The 19,272-nt window shown below is 52.4% G+C and overlaps 1 protein-coding gene across 1 annotated transcript in view; it reads left to right on the top strand.

Annotated features, from left to right (window-relative positions):
• The first annotated feature begins 10,901 nt into the window (after nt 1-10,901).
• The window catches only part of GRK3 (G protein-coupled receptor kinase 3), a 59,776-nt gene continuing 51,405 nt past the window's right edge, over nt 10,902-19,272 (top strand). Inside the window, exon 1 of the mRNA XM_015644240.3 lies at nt 10,902-11,250. Within this exon, the coding sequence (XP_015499726.1) occupies nt 11,138-11,250 (113 nt within the window). The 5' untranslated portion in view covers nt 10,902-11,137. The remainder of the gene's footprint in view (nt 11,251-19,272) is intronic.

Below are 19,272 nucleotides of genomic sequence, written 5' to 3' on the forward strand. Positions count from 1 at the left end.
TGTACTGAGAGAATAATTTGGTTTTTAACATTTTATTCAAAAGCAGAAGATCGCCTCCGTCCCACGCCCGCTGCGGAGCTGCCATCTGGCTCACCGCTCGGAGCCCCCGGGCACCCCAGCCGTGTCCCCTCCCGCTGCCGGCGGGGCTGGGGACATGTCAGCGGTCCCACGGCGCTGCGCTGCCCGGGTGGGTGGTTTTGCCGTCGTGCCAACAGCCGGCAGAGCTAAAGCTGTTCTCCAGGCTGGAGAAGGGATTTTTATTTATTTATTTATTAATTTTTTCCGCCCAGCAGAAAGGATTGGGGGGGATCAGACCCCACCAAGGTCCCTGCGGTGCCCAGGGAGGCTGGAACGCGTTGGGATGGGCGGGGGGACCCCCGGCAGGTGAACCTCACAAGAGAGGGGCTGCCTGCAGGGGAACGGCAGCAATTTGTCACTGAGTAATTAACGGAAGAGTAACAATAATGCAAACCCTGGCTAAATCACATCCGACACTTTTCCTTCGTGCTTTCTTTTCCAGCTGGAGCGGCGGCCGCTGTCTGTCCTTGGGAGGTGCCTCCGTGAGGACCGCGGGTGTTGCGGGATGGGCTGGTGAGGATGAGGAGGAGGATGCAAAGCGGTGGAGAGAGGAAGATGTGCCGTCGGCTCCCACTGGCTTTGCTTTGCCTTTGCCAGCGGCAGCCAGGTGAATCCCCCCGCGGGACACCCCAGGCTGGGGAATCACGGGTTAAAAAACAACAGTCTTGAAAAATATGAATTTTTTTTTTACTTAGATACAGTGGGGTGAGCTCAATCGCACCTGCTCCAGGGTGCTTTGGGTACTTAATGTGCTTTGCCAGCTGTGAGGGCTTTACTGTGGGTTTCACGGATTTTTATCCTCTGAAAATTATTGTTATGTTTAATTCTCCAGTTTCAGCACCCACGTGATTACACGAGATTCCTAGCTTCAATTTTTCTCTCCTTCTTCGCAGTAAATTAAGCCTCCAGCCTCATGTTTGTGCCTCCACGCACAGACCCAGCCACAAACACTGAAGGTTTAAGGAAGGAAGGAAAACCAAGCAGGAACCCAGCATGCATTATTAAAGCCTTGTGGTTTTCAGGGCAGATTTGTGATTTATCAATGCTCAGCTTTGGCATGTGGAAAAGTAATCTCTGCTCTGATTAATGCGAGGGCTGAGGCAGGAGTGAAATATCCCGGAGAGAGGGAGGGAGGAGCTTTGGCTCTGGCTGTCCCCAGGAATGGGCATTCTTGTCCTCAATGCCAGGCTCCCGTTTGCTTTCTGCTCCTTGATTTTGTTCCTGACATCAGTGTGATGAGGCAGAGAAAAGAAGCAATGAAACCTCTACAGCTCCTTACAGCCAGTAAAACCCCTGTCCGGTTGAAGAGCTAATTAAGAAACATCACTTCTTAGAGGCCAGGATTGGAAGCAGCCTCGTGGAGACATAATGGGATTACCGGGTACCAGGGGATTGCAGCCGGCCAGGGCAGCGGCGCTGCGGCTCCCTCGATGATGAAACACTCAGGACCAACCCAAAACTCTTCACTAGCATGGAGAGCCAAGGGGATGGGCTGGGAAGCAGCGGTGGGAGCGAGGAGCTGGGCAGCCGCAGCCGCCCGGGTGCCCTGGGAAGGGGCTCCCTCCGCATCCGACACCTTTTCCCAAACAAATGGGAAAAAAAGCAAATGTTGCATTTCCCTCCGGGCGAGCGGCCAGGGCAGCCCCGATTGCTGCTGGGTCACCCTCGGGGACAGCCAGCGGTGACACTGTCACCCCTCCAGGGTGAGGCACCGGCACAGGAGCAGCCAGCGCTGTTCTATCCTTGGAGGCTGCAAATGCAGCGGCAGGGACTCCTCCAGGGGAGGCAGAGGAACGCTGTCCGAGCTGGAAACCCCTGGGCAGCGCAAGTGCCAATTAGGAAACATCTGTTCCTCCCAGCCCGGGCAGGCTGCGAGCGAGCGCATGGCAACGTAATGGGATTAAAATATATCACCGGATTACGGCAGCGCTGCACAGATCAGCTGCCGTGGATGTTCTTAGGAAATCGGGGGGAAGGGAAAAAAAAAAGGAAAAGCAAATTTCTCTCTTCAGCGTGGACATAACCTTTGTTTCTTTTTTATTTGTACCTTATGCACGGTGCAGAGCTGGAGCCAGACCTTCTCTCTGCACGGTTCGGTTCATCTCAAAGGAAACCGGGGCTGAGTTTAGGCAATTTTAGATGAAATGGCCATGTGAGCAGCCAGTCTCTGGTGCTGCCACCACGGCCGTGGCCACAGGCCAGGAGAAGTGGCCTTAGCCGGGTGCCTGGGGTACGACACGGTGCCCTGTCCCCTCTGTCACCTCTGCAGGTGTTGGGACGTGCGTCATGAGCTGGATTTGGTCCCTTTGGCAGAGCATTGGGTGTGTCTGGAGCATCCCTGGAGCTCTTCCCCCCTCAGGGGAAACGCCCAGCCTGCCGAACATCCTGAGCGAAGCATCAGGAGAGAATTTTGAGGCAGGGAGAGAGAAAGATGATCGGAGCAAGAGAGGGGTCAGCATTCCTTGTTCCCCACGGCCCCTGCTAGAAAGATGCAGCCCACTCGTCCCATCCTGGCCACGGGGCCACTCCGGGCTCCCTCAGCTGTCACCCCGGGCACAGCTGGGCTGGTTTTGGGGGTCCCCATCCCTTTGTCCCCAACGCCCACGGCCGGAGGGCCGTGCCAGGCATGGGCACAGCAGCCCCGCAGACAATGGGGACATTCTTCGGCAAACCAAAGCAACAACGCGGAGAGCCGCCCGCTATTTTGGGAGCTCATATGCTCCAAGGCAAATGTCATTTGTGTGTAACATCCATTTAGGGAGCCGCGTAATGAAGTCGTGCATCATGAGGAGGGACCAGCTCACTTAGCAACCTTCCCTCGTGTGACGTCTGGTGTTCCTCTGCAGGACGGGATTGCTCCTTCGGCAGCCGCAGAACAAAACGCTGCTCGCAGCTGCCGGGAGAGGCGCTTTGGGCTGCGAGCAGCCCCCAGCAACACCCGGCTCCTGGGGTGGGCTTGTGCCCCTGTGCTGCGGGGTTTGGGTGCTGCGAGCACCACAGCTGCCCCTCGCCCGAGGAGCCCTCGGCTCTTTTAGGGGTGCAGGGAGCTGAGGCAGGGTGGGGGGACAGAGACCTTTAGTTGTGGGGGCTGAAAGGGAGAGCTGCCGGCTCATTTCCCAGCGGGAGCTTCCCCCTGGCTGGACGTGCGGGGGCAGGGGGGCACTGGGTGCCCTGATGTCCTGGTTGTACTGGGCATACTGGGCATGTCCTGGTTGTACTGGGGGCTCTGGGCACAGGCTGGGCCAGGGCAGGGAGGCAGAGGATGGCTGTCTCACACGGCGGGAATGTCTGTCCCGGCTCTCTCCAGGTTTCCGGATGATGAGCAATTACGGGAGAGATTTACAGCAGATTAAGTCAGAAGGCAAAGTCCATTATCTGCCCAGATGAGCTCCAAAGGCAGAGGCCGTGTGGAACGGGAGGTGGGGCGCTTTAACCCTCATCCCCCTGCAGGACAGAGGCTCTGCTCCCGTGGGGACAGTGCCCGCTGCTGGCATGGCAGCACCAGGATGGCAGCAACTCCCTTCCCACAGTAATGGGATTTTGGTGCCCCAATTTCTCTAATTCCCTCACGGAACGCCTGTAGACCTGCTACACCCTCCCGCTGGAGGTGTCTCTTTCCAGCCACAGGGTCAAGCTGAGCTGCAGATGCTGAGGCCATGGGGATGCATTTTAGCAGAAAGATGCTTTTGAGGTCACTGAGGGTTTATTCACTGTGCTCTCTGACGTGTAAATCTCTCTGAGAATAGTCCCTGTTCCCCCGGGGAAGGCTGTGCTGGGGGGACTCCAGCCACCCGTGTGGATGTGCCCACTGACCCACTCCGGAGAGCCCCTGCGGCCACTCCCGGGGGCAGTGGCCCCGCTGGAACCACGTTCCCTCAGCTGTGAAATGAAGGCAATTTACTGGTCTGCTTTACAAGGGCACCGAGAGGGAAGATTAATTGTTTGGCATATGGGGCTGCAGATAGGATGGGCTATGATCCTGCAAATCCTTCTGTTTTGTTGTTTGCGAGGCACTGCGGGAGCGCGGCTCCGCTGGGATCGTGGGCTCCTCTTCCCCAGCCTCGCTCCTGACCAGGTGGCCACGGATTTGGGTGCTGACACAGATCCAGCAGCCTGGGGACAGCACAGCCGGTGGCTCTGGTGACCTCAGGCCCAACATGCAAAGGGCAGCTCAGTCCCCAGCACCTGCGTGCGGGGAGGTGACGCAGCTGGAGGCACCGGCTGAGACACGGACCTTCGGTGTCGGGATTAACCCTGACACTTAGAGCCCGAAAATCTGCTTAAGGGAAAGCTGACACAAACCCCAGGGCTGCCAGGACGCTGAGGAGGAGGGTCAGAACCCTCCCTGCACTCTGGCTGATCCGTGGTGGTGCCCCAGCGGGTGTTACCCACAGCTGGGATAGCGGCGTGTCCCACACATCCCACAAGTGAAAAATCCTGGTGTGGGGTGACATCAGGGGCCCGCAGCAGATGTCCCTGCCATGCCAGCACATCTACAGCTCCTGGCCCTTCCCCACAGCAGGGGTGTCCCAGTGGCTTTGCCTCCTCACTCCCTGGGTGTGCAGGATCGGAGCCCCATCCCACAGCCCTGCTCCCTGCTGGCTCCTTCCCAGTGTAGTGTATTCCCAAACATCCCAGTGCCCTCTCATCAGCACCACTCTCTTGGCATTTATGCAGGAAGCTGTGGCCCCCCCTTTGCTGGCCCTTCAGCTTGCTGGGCTGCTCCTTCCACACGTTCTGTGCCAGTCTATGAGATTTTTTGCTGCAGCATCAGGAATTCTGTGGGAGAGGCCGCACTCAGCACCTTTGCCCATGCTTTGGGGCACAGCACAGCTCCTCTGGGACCTGGGTGCTACTGATACCAAAGTGAGTTGTCACTGTCATCTCCCACCGAGCTGCAGAAGGCAGTAATGAAGGCTGCTGAGCACGCACTTCTTCCTAAATTACCTCATTTATTCAGGGAATCAGATGCCGCAGTCTTTCATGGCTTCTTGCGAGGCTGGGATCTTGTGGGATGCAAGGCTATTAATAGGACCCAATCTTTCCCCTTCTTCTTCTCCAGGCTAAAGGCAGAAGAATTCAAACAAGGGCCTCTTTGATGTGACAGAAGTACAAATAAACCCCGTGCCATTTCGCTCCCAAGCAGGCAGTGCATTCCCATGTTTCTGCTGGGTTTGCCTGTGTGAGGGCTGGAGCAGCAGCTCCTGGGTGCTCCGGGGCCAGGCAGCCAAGCTGGAGGAGCAGCCTGTGGTGCCCCTTTCAGCTGTCACTGCCCCTGTCTGCGGTGACATCAGGCGCCCAGGGCCAGTGCTGAGACCAGACGGGTGAGATGGGATCCGGGTGAATGATCAGCCAGGGCAGCAAATGCCAATTTGTGTGTAAACAGACTTGGAGCACAAAGAGCCAGGGAAAAGAAATAACTAGAAAGCATTTCCCACACAACCAGACTTGTTTCCAGGGAGCAGAGACAGCCTCTCTGGTGCTCCAGGGTGATTTCAGCATCACACCCTCTGGCTGCTGACCCCCTCCCACTGTGCCTGGTCCAGCATCGCTGTGGCTGGAGTGAGCTCTGAGCCCTCCCAGCACCTCCAGCACTGACCCTGTCCTGATCCACCCTGGTGATGGGCAGCAGAAGCTCCCAGAAGAAAGCTCTCATTTCCAGCACTGCACAATTTACCTTCCACAGATGCCGTGACAGAATCTGAATTACCTTCTACCATTTCAATATCTGCACAGTTGTTGGTTTTTCTCCTTCTGTCCCTCAGAATTTATAGCTAAATTAGGCAATTATTGATTTTTTTTTTTCCCTTCTATCAAGTTACATTCAAGCCAGCCTGTGGAACAGCAAATGCTCAATGGGTCCCTCTTGACATCTGTTTGTCTGATCAATTTGTGCAGGGAAAATGCTCCTGCAGTGTCTGATCCCACCAAGTGCTGAATGGGGACACTTTGGCTCTTTGTGGGGCTTTGAGACATTTGCTGTTCCAGCTTTTATTTGGTTTATTTGCTTTAGCTTGTAACAACACACTCTAATGTTTTTAAATCGGGGAATTCTTGAAGATGGGTCAGTTCTGAGCTGGGCATGGGATGTCACAGGCTGGGGGACACAGGGAAGGTGCCCTGTGATCCAGGAGTGGGGCGTCTGTGAGGGTCAGTGCCCCACTGCCCTGCCTCTCAGGCCCTTCCAGCCCCCATGGGCAAGGCTGGAAGGAGCCCCATCAGTAAGGACCAAGATGCCATGTCCATGCCATGACTGAGCTGTAGGAACAACCACAGGTGGAGATTTATGAGTGAAAATGGCTCAAACTTCCCTGCCCCTCCTGCCTGGTGAGAATTCCTGCAGAGGAGCCCAGTGTGGGGGCAGAAGGGACGTTCCAGGTGATGTTCCTTAGGGAACAGAACCAGGGCTGGGTGTTAATGCAGATCCCTGGCTCTCCCTTCTGCAGTGGCTGTTTCATCTCTCCAGTGTCACCCCTGTGCCTCCACCATCACCCGGGATGGTTTTGGTGAGCTGTGTGACCCAGCTTTGTCCTGATGCTGCTCTTGTGCTTTTGAAGCTTGCCCTGGCCAGGTGAGGGGTGATGCTTCTTTATTTATCTGTGTGCACGGAGGGAGGGACGAAGCTGTGCCAGCAGCGATGTCCCCGTGTGTGCTGCCAAGGGGTCACAGCGAGGGCTCCGGGCTGCAGCTGGCAAGGCACAGCCTGGGCTGGGAGGTACCACCAGGATATTGCTGTGTGCCATGTCTGGGGAAGAAAATGTGCAGAGGAAAATGTCAGTAAGGTATTTTTATTACATGGTGAGAGGGATGGTGTGATGCAATTGTGAACGGGAGGCCCCGGTCCTCTCATGCCTGTGTTTTCTCATGCAAGACTTTATAGATGTTGCATGACTTTCAACTCTGCTCTTATCTCTGCCCCCAGAGGACATAATTATTGCTAGTCTGACTATGCCAGTACAAATGTTTGATGGTGAATAATATTTTTGAGAATTGAATTGCCACTTGTTTCCTAATTAAAACCCAACCTCCTCATCATGTCAGCTATTTGCAAAAGGGAACATGATGATGATAAGCTACATTGAGGCTTTACCTGTCTGAGGTGGCTGAGGTGCCTTTGTTAAGAGTATTCAGGAGCCAGCTGGAGGAATCCAGAGAGATGTAGAGGAGCCACCCTGCTTCTGCAGGAGGCCAGAGCCATGGAGCTGCCCCCACCTCGGGATTTGGGGTGCCGAATGCAATGGCACTGCGAGGGCACAGGCTGTAAAACTGCTCCTTCTGGAACAGACAGTGAATAAAAGCAGCAGCATCCGTGGCCATTAATTGCTCTATTTGTTTTCCACATTGCCTCTCACCACTTATTAGCGCAGCGCTAAGGAGATGGGATGCAACCCCAGCCTGGGTGCGGGTGCTGCAGAGGAATGCCTGTGGGATTGGCATGGATGTGCCACTGGAGGGGGAAGAGGGGCCAAAGCCACCCCAGGGGCTGGCAAAGTGCAGAATCTGACGGGCAGAGGGGATGGAGTGAGGCTGTTTCTTTGGGAAGCTGGGCTAAAGCTGCAGGAGCGGTGAGGCTGTGGGATGGGGAGCTCTGGCATTGTCCTGCTTTTCCCAGGAAGGGTTTGTATTTCTTCCTGTCCTACCTGCCTCCAGGCACTGCAGCATTGCTGCCTGATGTATCCTCATTAAGCAGGAGCTGCTTCCCCTTCAGGTAGCCCTGTGCTTGGGAGCTCCTTGGGAACATTGAGGTGAGCATGGGGAAAGGGGTTCTGCCCTCTCCCCTTCAGTCAGGCACCCCAAAAGTACAGCCAGAACTGCAGCAAAACCTCACTATAAACAAGCCACAGAGAGTCAGAGTCCCATGGGGACCCATCACCAATAAATTATTCTCCAGCAGTGCTGCCAAGGAGGAGCAAATAATTTTCCCTCTCTCTAGAGAGCAGCAGCCCATGGAGAGAACTGAGCTCCTACTGCTCTGAATCTCCACCTATGTGCACTTCTGGCAGTGTATCAGAAATATTAGTAAAAATAATATTTAAAATAATATTTAATGATCTTTTATGTGAACATTCCCCTCGAGAGATGTTGTTGGCACCAGCATAAGGCAGAGATCTTATGTGATATGGGATTTGGCATAGCTTGGAGTGCAACAGGACAGATGTGGTTCCGTCCTGGGTAATGCGTTGCAGCATTATCTTGATGGGATGGTGTCAGTGTGGGACGCACTAATAAATCTACAACAGCCTCACAGCTCTCTGTAATATCATCTGTCACGCTGTGAAGCAGAGCAGGGCAAAATTAAACATTTAAATCTCACACAGATGGTAGGAGGAACTCGCTCCTCGGAAGGAAGGAGCAGCAGAGGGGAGGTTGGTTTCCTGGCTCTGCAGTGGATGCAGAGCCTGCAGCCCAGCCAGGCCTCGAGACACACTTAAATTGATTGAGCAGTATCCATCACCATCCACAGAAATGTCAGGAGATACTTAAATGCATTCAGAGTGTATCTTGTTTTGACCTCTGCTAACCCTGCATCGATTAACTCTGGGTTTCCTTTACCTGGGGAAATCCCCAGAGCACTGTTTACAAACATTCACAAACACCAAACCCAACGCACCAGGCATAAAACAACACGAGGACAACGCAAACGCTCGGCCTGGTACACAACACAGGCCAAGGAAAGCTGCAGGCTTGCACTTGGGGAATGGAACTTCCCTGAAAATGAGGAGGCTCCACTGCCTGCTCTGCTCACTTGGGGAAAAAAAATCAGGTTTGATTCCACTCTGTTATTAAAAAATACCCGTCCCAGTGACCTTTAAGATATCTGAATATAACACTGAAAAATGCATGTGTTTTACACACTGCTAGAGGTGAGCATGAATAGCCTGACGTGGGAGGAGTGGCCCGGAGTGGCTGTGGGGACGTGCCACCACCCCTGACCGCACTGCAGCCTCACTTGGGAAATCAGCAGTGCACAAAACACCTTTGCTTATCACCCACCACCACCCTGGTGCCTGCTGCTGCTGCCACACCAGCACCAAAAGCAGAAAGAAGAGGACAAGTTCCTTAACTTGGCCCTCACCAGACCTCACTTCCTAGAAACTGTCGCCAGGAATGTGTTTGACGTCTACACAACAATAATACCCAGCTAATAACGGTGAAAACGTGGCACAGGAATAAACAGGAGAGCATTAGCAATCCTAAGGGACATCTTGGTGGCCACTTTTGCTGTCAAGCCATCCAAATATCTGAGCAAACACAGGGCCCTCCTGGCCCAGGCGATGGTTTCTGTTTGCCTGGGGTGTTTAGCAACACCCTGAGGTCAGAGCAGAGATCCTCCCCGTGTGCTGCTGCTTCAGGAAACGAAACCCGGCTCTTTCTGTGGAAACACCGGTGAGAGCTGGGCAGAGGGGCTGCAGAAGCCAAAACTGGGGAGTCCCCTGGGAAGAGCCAGCACAAGGCACATGTCCCCAGGATGAGGATGTGGTGAGAGGAATTTCTCTCCCATCACACCCCTGCAAATGGAGACCCAAGGAGGAGGCTCTGTGAGAAGGTTTGGAGTGGGAGCCACGGGAACCATCGCCAGCCCAGAGGATTTCAGGAGATAAAAATACCCCTTTCCACGTTGTACCTTGGATAAGTGAAACCTTTAAACAGGGCTGGTGGGGGACTCGACCCTGAATCTCCAGGAGGAATGTGCCCCACATCTTCCTCCATTCCCTTCCACGATTGCTTGTACACCCTGAGCCTCAGCTTTGCTCTGGGGCCACTGGTGGAGGAGAAACCTTCCAGTGGATCTGTTCCGGTGGAAATTGTTGGCTTAAATTAACATTTTCAACAAAAAGCAGGTTCTCAGACGGTTCATAATGAGGCACATGGTGAAATCCTCCCAGCTGTATACTCTACCTCGCTTTAATCAGATCATTAACTTTCATAAAGATGTAGGCAGGAGGAGTGGCGGCACTTGAAAAGAGCTCAAAACACGCTGAGTTTCAAACTTCAGACTTGTCATTGACTTAGCCTTTCATTGAGCCAATTATTTATGACATATTTGACGAAATTCAGAAAAGAAAGCACTTGAAATCTGCATATCTGCTTGGCTGCAGTGGAGCTACTACTACTTGAAGGAGGAACACGAGCAGGGAGCTCTGCTCAGAGCCCGAGGACACCTGGGTGCCTTGTTTTGCATCATTATTTCCCAGCAAGTGCTTCAACGAGCAACGCTGGGGTGTCACACAGACGCATTTATTTGTATCCCGTTTTTGTTCTGCACGCGTTTTAATAAATGATGAGGAAATTAATTCTGAATTTATGCGTCCAGCTGGGCGCTGAGGCTCGCGGGCAGCTCGGAGCTCCGCGGCCGGAGCTGGCTCTGGCGCTCCCCTTTTGTGGAACCATGCAATCCCACACAAGCGGTTCGGGTCCAAAGAACCTTAAATTCCCATCCCACCCCCTCGCCGAGGGACACCTTCCACTATCCCACGTTGTTCCAAGCCCCGTCCAACCTGCCCTCGGGCACTTCCAGGGATGGGGGCAGCCTGTTCCTCTGACGGGCCTCAGGTCAGAGCGGAGCCCCGGCGCTGGCCGGGCCGCCGAACCCCGCGGCTGCGGTCCCCGCTCCGGCCGCCGCCGATCCACGTCCGGATTTTCGGCGGCGCCGCGGGGCAGCCCGGTCCGCCCGCCCATGGCCGCGCGCGCTGCGAGCGGCGGGCCCGGGGCCGCGGGGGCCGCGCAGGCTGCGAGCGGCGGGGGCGGACCGGCCGCCGCCATGGGCCCGGCGGGGGCGGGCGGGCGCTGAGGGGGCGCGGCGGGGGCTCCCTCCTTCCTTCGCTGCCTGCCTGCCTCCCTCCCTGCGCCGTCCGTCCGGCCGTCTGTCCGTCCCTCCTGCCGCCCGCCCGGGGCGCGGGGCGGGAGGCGGGAGCGGTCCCCGCGCTCCGCACACGCGCACCGGGAGCCGCTCGGCCGCACCGGCGGAGCCGCCGCCGCCCGCCCGCCGCCAACCCCCGCCCCGGGGGCGGCTGCCCCGGCGGAGCCTCCATCTGCAGCCCGGCGGCGGAGCGGGAACATGGCGGACCTGGAGGCGGTGCTGGCCGATGTCAGCTACCTGATGGCGATGGAGAAGAGCAAGAGCACCCCGGCGGCCAGGGCCAGCAAGAAGATCACCCTGCCCGAGCCCAGGTACCGCCCGCCCCGCCGCGGCCCCGGCCCGGCCCCCGGCGCCCTCCCCGGGCCGGACATAACGGTCCGGCCGTGCCCCGGCTCCCGCGGCCTCCGCCGGCACCGGCTCCGGCCTTGGCGAGCGCGGGGCCGGGCTGGGTGTGCTGGATGTGTTGGATGTGTTGAATGCGTGTGTTTATTTGGCACAACTTGTGCGGGGACCCTCGGCGGGTGGAGGGGGGACGCCGGTCCCCGCAGGGACGAACCCCCCGTAGCTCGGGGGTTTGTGGATCCCCAGCCCGGTGCTCCGTCCGGCGGCTGAGGAATTCCGTCCAAAGCAGTCGGTAGCACCGAACCGAGCCGCTCTGGCCGTGGTGCTCTGCAGAGCGATTTTTTGGTGATGCTTCATGGGGTTTGACAGGGGATGCGGGAGGAGGACGGGGCCGGAGCTCGCCCTTAGCAGGCAGCTCACGGAGCGGAGATGCCGGTGCAGGTCTGGGCTCCATCGCCCCGACCTTCCCCGGTCCCACCGTGGGAACAGACGAGTAGTGCCCTGGTACAGCCGAGGTTGTTTGCTTGGGTCTTAAAAGCAGCTTTTCTTCTGCAGAAACACAGCTTTTTCCTGTGGTTATGTGTTTGTTACAAAATCACCTGAGCATCGCTTATTTATTGCTGAAATTAAAGCTAAGCTTTTTCTTTTTTTTCCATGGCTGTGTATGTGTGTGTGTATATATATATATATCTGTATGTAATGAAGATTCAGCCAGCGAACAAAATACTGCAACAGGAAAAATCTAAACCAAATTTTACTGCAGAATGTGTAGGCAGTTTGGAAGCCTGCTGGTGGCCTAGCCTAGCTGTCTGCTGTGAGCCAGGGATCGCTAGAGCCCTCTTCCCACTTCTTCACTCGTTTTCCTGCCTTTCTGCCGGAATGCTGGAAGGCTGCAGAGCAGGGGAAGGTGAAGGATGGCCAGCCCATGTTTATCCCCCTTGCAGGGGCAGTGAGACCTCAGGTGATGAAGTTTGGCTGTTGTGTTTAAGGTCTGGTTGAGGATGATCTGTTACTGGATAGATAAAGGTGCCTGCTTTGCTCCTGGTATGTGTTGACACTTTAAAACCAGTACAATATCCATGAAATTTCGCCTGCCCTGTTAGCCGGAGGTGCAGCTTTGCTGGTGGCTTCACGTGTCTCAGCGCTCAGGTGATGTCAGTGATGTGCAGCGGTGCTGCTCCCTGTTCCCAGCAGGGACCTGACCTCTGTGGGCAGGTGAAAGGTGGGATGTGGAGGGTTGCAGGGCAGGAGGAGCCCTCCCAAAGCCATGAGAAACATCAGCACAGCTGGTGCTTGTGGAGAGGCTCGAAGCCGCTGTCTGCACCGACATCCCTCGTGCCCGGCGCGGTGGAAGCCTCGTAGCAAGCGCAGCACGAGGCCTGAGGAACCTGCTGTGCTTTGCTCTCCTGCTCCAGGATTGACGTGGTGCCAGGGTTTCCCTGAGCCAGGAGAGATGGTTCACCTGCGTTTGGCTCGACAAGGTGGGAAAGGCAGCCAGGTGCCAGAGGAAGTTTCACAGAGTAGAAGGGAAGGGGAAAGGATCGGTGGCCAAAGTGCCTCGCTCCTTGGGCTGCCTGTGGAAGAACCTGTTGACATGAGATACTAAAGGAGAAGCGTGGCTTGTCACCCTCCCTGGTCTGTGGTGCTCTGCAGGAGGTGAGAAGCCTTCAGGGAGGGGAGGTTTGGGGCTGTACGTGGCCCTGTGGGACAGGGACATGCCAGGCCCTCGGCACAGGAGCGGAAGGAAGCACGGACATAACCGAGAGCAGGGACTTGCCTCAGCCCGGGACCACAAACGGCTCTAGGGTGCCCGAAATGACTGAACCTCTCAGCTTCTAACTGAAACCAGGGATTTCCTCATACAGTAGGAAATTGTGACCGTTATTCTGGTGTCAGATATCTTTGTGCTGGCTTCTGGCTGGTTTTTTTGATCCCTCTCATTAGAGCAGACATGATGTGCTGGGTATACTGAAATATTCCGTATCGCTGGCAAAGTGATTCATTTAAAATGACATAAATCGGCTGGTTAGAGGCAGGTTGATATAGTAACAGTAAAAAAATACAACACACAGAGTCCTCTCTTGTTTGAAATCAAACAATTTTTCCAGATATTCATTATTTCTATGCGTGTGAGCAGCTCCTTGGAGGAGCAGGAGCTCGGCTCTGTAACGCGGGGTGTGCAGCCATCCTCGCTGTCAGTCCTGGCTGTCACTGGGACAGAGAGCAGGAAGGTCACTGGAATATCACATCCATGCTTGAGAATAAATGTCGCTGCGTTATTTCAGCACTCTGCTCACGGGAATGTGTTGGTTTATCTCTGGCGGGCATCCACAGCCCAGGGACGGGTCCTGTGCGCTGGTGTTATCTCCTCTTGAAATATTACAAAGGTTTTACCCCTTGTCTCCTTGCTGGAGCCCAGTACACCTGTCGGCACCCTTTTATCTTTCCTAGATAAGGCTGAGGCTAAATGAAGCAAATGAGTTTACTGTAATGCAAATTTGAGGGGGCTTCCTGTTTACAAGGAAATAGCTGTAGTGCCGGCAGAATGAATTCCAAGGCTGCAGGCCAAGGCTTAGCAGCAAATAAACTATGAGGGTGAAGAGTTTATTGGCCGTAGGGCTGATTATTGCTGAGTTTTTGTGAATTATCCTCAGACTGGTTTTGTCCTGAAATCGTTGAATATTGCAATTTGGGGAGGAAGGACAGAAAACACTAATGAGCCAGGAGTGCCTAAGGAAGAGGATTAGTGTGTTTTTGGTTTTTTTAAACACCAAAACAAAACAACCCTTCTTCCATCCTCTGTCATCTGCTTTTCCTTCCCTTCTGCATTTCCTCCTTTCGTTTCTAAGAGCCTTGCCAAGAGCTGTGGTATCTTTCTGTTGTACATTGTTTCCTAAAAGCCTGTTTTTCAGGGAGATTCGCATGGGTGGGCAGAAAGGCTGTCAGAGACAGAATATCCTGCTGAAATCAGGCCTGGAATGGGAAGGAAGTCAGCCCTGTGGAAATATGATCAAATATGAAACCTAAGTCTTATTCTGGAGCATTGCTCTCAAATATCTTAAGTTTTGGTGGGAAAGCAGTAAATTAGCTGCACTCTGATTTTTTTTCGGCTATTCAGCAGGCTGCTGAGGTTTTTTACTTTTCCATGTAAATTTTACATTTCCCTTACTTTGGTCAAAGGGACTGGAAGAGCACTATAGAACAGCTGTTTTTATTTGCCAGCAGCTTGTTCTGGTTTGAGTAAAGGATTTGCGTAATGTGAAGCTGAGAAAAATGGTCCAAGAAATCAGGTAACAAATGGGAGAGGGTTCAGGGCTTGCAGAAACCTCTTGTGTGCACCACTGGAAAGTTGACATTAAACCTTTCTTACTATAAACATCACGTAAGCTTTGGGTGCTTTTGGTATACAAATACCATGGGCATGGTAACAAAACACAGCATCCATCTGTCCAGGCTTCTCTCCCTGAGGCTGTAGATATTTCTCATCTCATCTCTCCTTTTCTAACCTGCTTTTGCTAATTACCTCTGTTTCAAGTTAATTCTGATTTTTGTCCCAGTCTTTTCCTTTGGTTTCCTGCATTCCTCTGAATCTTGCTCTGCTGGGGGAAAAGGGAGCATGTTGCAGTCACTTTTTTCTTAAAAAATCATGCTTTTAACGTGACATTTTTCCTCAGTTATCATCCCATCTTCACTTGTAGAGGTGAATTCTGGCCCCTGGTACCCAACTGCTTCTCGTAGGGTGGCTGATGCGCCCTTTGCTTTCTTACCCAGTATTCAGACTGGCTTGTTAAAACTCAGATTGAGGGCTGTTGAAAACACAGAGGTTAATTTGCCTTCCCAATTCTATCCTGAGCTGTTTGTGATTTCTTTTCCTCCCCTGTTGGTGCTGAATATTGTTGAAGTCCAAGCAACATCTCCTGCTCAGGGTTAAGCATCATTGCTCTGTTCTCTCTTGCTTCTGATTTTGTAATTCTGTGCTCTTGGCCTTACTTTGCTCTTTCTGTGGATTTCAGTTCTTTCTTTAAGGTGGCCTTCAGGGAGTTCTTGCACCTTGTGAAACTTCTGTAAATCTCCAGGTTGCAGGCTCACATTCCCCTGTCTCTGCTGTCAGTCTGGGTGACTTTGGTGGTGTTTTCTCTGGCATCGTTTAACGCCTCCGTGTTGTGTTTATTCATTTACAGCGCTGTCTCTGGGAAAATTTTCCTGACAATTGCTTGTGTAATTTTCATTTTTGCTGCTATTCCGCCTGTGTCAGCCCTCTGTGTCTCTCCAGGTGCTTTTATTTTGCTGCAAGAAAGTTCAGTTTTGGGCACCTTCCTGGGCAGCCCCTTCCAACCAATGCCTCACAACCCTTGCCATGAAGAAATTCTTCCTGAAGCCCAAAATCTGAAGCTTAAATGAGTAAACCAAAGCTTATCTTGCTATCTAGCACTGCTAGTGTGAAAGGGCACATGTGAGGGTTCATTGGGAACTGCTTAAGGAAGGGGAAAGACTTGCATTTTTCTGAACTAACAGTACAAGAAAGGCTGAACACTTGTGTTCTTTGGTGGATTAGCTCAGGGTGAGACAGAGGAGTGAAATTTTGCTTGGAAATTCATCCTCCCTGCTTTGCTGTCAGCAGAGGTGTGTGGTTGTAAAGGCAGTAAGAAGTGGCTCTCTCAAAATAATTAGGTGTACATACAGAATTCTGGGGCTGCTGACAACGTGTACTTGCTTTTTATCTCAAGTCACCTTTGTACCACAGCACTTTCTTGGGAAGAATACATGTCTGGGGATGGATTCTGGCCTGTCAGTATAGCAGGCTGTATCCTGCTTGCTGTGGGTGCTGCTCTTGGCTCTGTTTGGGTGTTCTCTCTCTCTCAGAAATTAAATTTTTACTGTACCTGCAGTGTTCCATACCCTGACAACAGACAGGCCTCTACAGGAGAGCGCAGGAGGATGAAAGTCCTTTGCAGAGCTTTAAGAGACAAGGAATGAGAGTCAGGATGAAGGACAGCTTGTAATTATCTGTATTGTCCAGATCAGGAGCCAGTTAGAAAATACCTGATGTGCCTTTGTTCACGTGTAGCACCTTGAGCAGGTGCAGGAGTTGAAGCTGAATTTTCTAAGCCTCAGTGGAGGTCCTTGACTGTCTCAGCTCCTGAGCATCCAGTGCTTGGAGCATCTCTGGGCACAGGAAGGAGAGACCTGGCCTTCAGAGAGATGCTCCAATTACTTCTCCCTGGGGATGCTGAAGGATCTCAGCGTATGTTTTCCAGCACAGACCTTCCCTCAGGCATCATTAATTTAAGTAAGAAAAAAGGTAAATCACAGTGATCTGGGGGGAGATCAGTGTGCAGCCTTCTGTTCCTGTGCTGAAAGCAGAGGGATGATTCTAGATGTGTTTTTGGGGAAAGTGTGATGTTGTGTTACAGGTGTGAAGCGCTCGTTTGATCCCATGCCTGGTGCAGGTGGGCTGCAGGTGCTGTGGGACCTGCCAGATGTTTTTTTCAGTAAAATTAATGAATTTTATAGCTCTTACTGCTTTTCTAGCTGATGGCTTTTCAGTGCCCAGACCTTCCTGTGTGAAATGGTTTCAGCCAGCTCTGGAGCTATAACATCAGGACATGAGTGTGTGCAGCCCTTGGTTTCTGTTCTGGTGAAATCATGTGGAATGGCCTGGTTTAATCTTCTTATCAATAATAGCTTTATTTTGTTGGTAATTAATAAAATTAGTAGAAAGCCGATCAGGAGCCGTCAGGTCCAGGTGCATAAATCAAATAACAAAATTTAATTGGACTAAATTGGTGCAAAAGCAGCAGTTTCTAGCTTAGAAAATACAGCTGTTTTCCACAGAGCTTCACTCCATTATCCAAAAAAATGATTCCAATACTGACTAAACACCTATTTAAATACGCCTTGCAGAAATAAATAACAAATTTTGAAAGCATTTGAAGGCTCACAGAGCCCCTCAGCCCCCTTCCAGCATGCCAGGAATTTGTCCTGTCAGCATGTGTCGTGTCCTATTGAGGAGGGAGCCGGGGAAGGGGCGGAATTCTGGGGATCTGGTGGAGCTGTGCAGATCAAAGGCATCATTAGGGATCGAGTCTGGGATGTGTGAGAGCAGACAGGCACCAGCTGCACTCCCAGCTCCTGCAGCCCCGCCGGGATCTCGGATTGGGAGCTGGGAATTGCTGGGTGCTCCGGGGAGTTCTACCTCTGCTCAAGGTGCACATGAGGGAAGAGCTCCCGGCAGATTCTGCATCCTCCCGGGAAATTAAAAAGCTCCGGGGAACCCAGTGGAACACTCAGTGCTTCAGACCTTGGAGAAAGAAAAGACACCCCTGTCCCGAGGGGCCAGCGCAGAATCCGCGTGACAGCTCTGGGGATGTGGCTTGGCTGTTGCTGTTTGTTGTGTTTCTGCCTCAATTTCAGCAGGGAAAACGAGCTCTGTGAAACTGAGCTTCAGGTGGAGAAAAGGGCTGGTGGGTGCAGGGAGCGGGGCGAGTCCAGAGGGTGGTGGAGAATGGAGTCAGATCCACTTGACACCCAGGGGAAACAGCATCAGGTTGCATCAGGGGAGGTTTAGGTGGATATTTAGGAAAATTCCTTCATGGAAGGGGCTGTCCAGCCCTGGCACAGCTGCCCAGGGCAGTGCTGGAGTCTCCATCCCTGAAGGGATTTAAAAGCTGTGTGGATGTGGCACTTGGGGACAAGGGTCAGTGGTGGCCTTGTCAGTGCTGTGGGTTTTGATGGTCTCTGAGGGCTTTTCCAACCTCAACAATCCCATCAGTCAATTAAAAGAAGGCAAATCGTGTGTGGGTGTTTCGATGTCTCAAATAGGGATGGTTGGGACAGCCACGGGAGTGGGACACAGCTTTGAGAGCAACATTCCTTTTGGAGCCTTCTCATCATTTGCTGTTGTTTTCCAGTCTCCAGCCTGGCTTCTCCATTTCTTCTCAATCCTCTTCTGTTCAGTTTCAAGCAATTCTATGTTGTCCATCAGTCCTCTGATTTTTTTATTAATTGTTTTGATTGTTTTTGTTACCGAAGATTTTCCTAATTACTCAAAAATACAGAAACATTCCCATAGTTTTAACTTGTTGTTTAAAAGAGCTTTGAAAGATCTGATTCTTAGGCCAAATATTTCATCCCAGTTTTCACTTTTGATCAATCTTGCATTGCTGAACCTTTTAAATGCACTTGTACAAAGAGAAAAAAAACAACCCACTTTCGGCTGTGGTGGCTCTGGGCCATTCTGCCACTGCTTTGAATTGTGCTTGTTGACCCTGTCATGCTTTCAGTTCAGAGGCCTTTGGGGCAGGATCTTTGGTCCAATTTTAGCAACTTTATGATGGATTTGGATAGTGGAAATAAACATTTAAAATCTCTGTAAAATTGCATCCTGAGCCTATAAAAGAATAAATAAATCAGAAGCGTTTGTCAGTGTTGGCTGTAGTTCTTGGTCTCTCAGTCAAGGTTTATACTTGCTACTTGCAAAGAAAGTTCTAAACATTTGAGATTGAGAAAGATTAGAAAAAATTGGCACGTCTTCAGTAATTTTGTGGGTTTTTTTTAAAAAAAGTAATTTATGATTGGCGAATGCCTTAATTGCAGTCAGAGCGAGGAGATGTGATTTTGCTCTGATTTCCCTTTCTTATAATTTCTCAGCAGCAGCAATCTGGTGGAAGGGCAAGTCCTTGACACTGCAATTTGGTGTAATTATTCCTGAAAAATTCATGTACTTAGAAGCTTTTATATTAGTTTCAGATTTCAGCACTGATAATGCCTCAAGGATCTCGGGGCTGGTGTTTCATGAAGTTGGAGCTACACAGCTCCTGCTTCTGGCTCCCTCCTTGTAAACTTTCTTCATTAAAATAATTTGAATAAGTGAAGCTGCTGATGCAGGGACGGGAGGGGGTGTGGGCAGGTGTTGCTGAGCTCTAATCCCTTCCATCCCACAGGGCTCTGGGGTGAAATATGTTGTTAATCACCCACGACAGTTCTAAGAG

This window comes from Parus major, chromosome 15 (genome assembly GCF_001522545.3).
Source record: "Parus major isolate Abel chromosome 15, Parus_major1.1, whole genome shotgun sequence".
Taxonomy (NCBI): Eukaryota; Metazoa; Chordata; class Aves; order Passeriformes; family Paridae; genus Parus; species Parus major.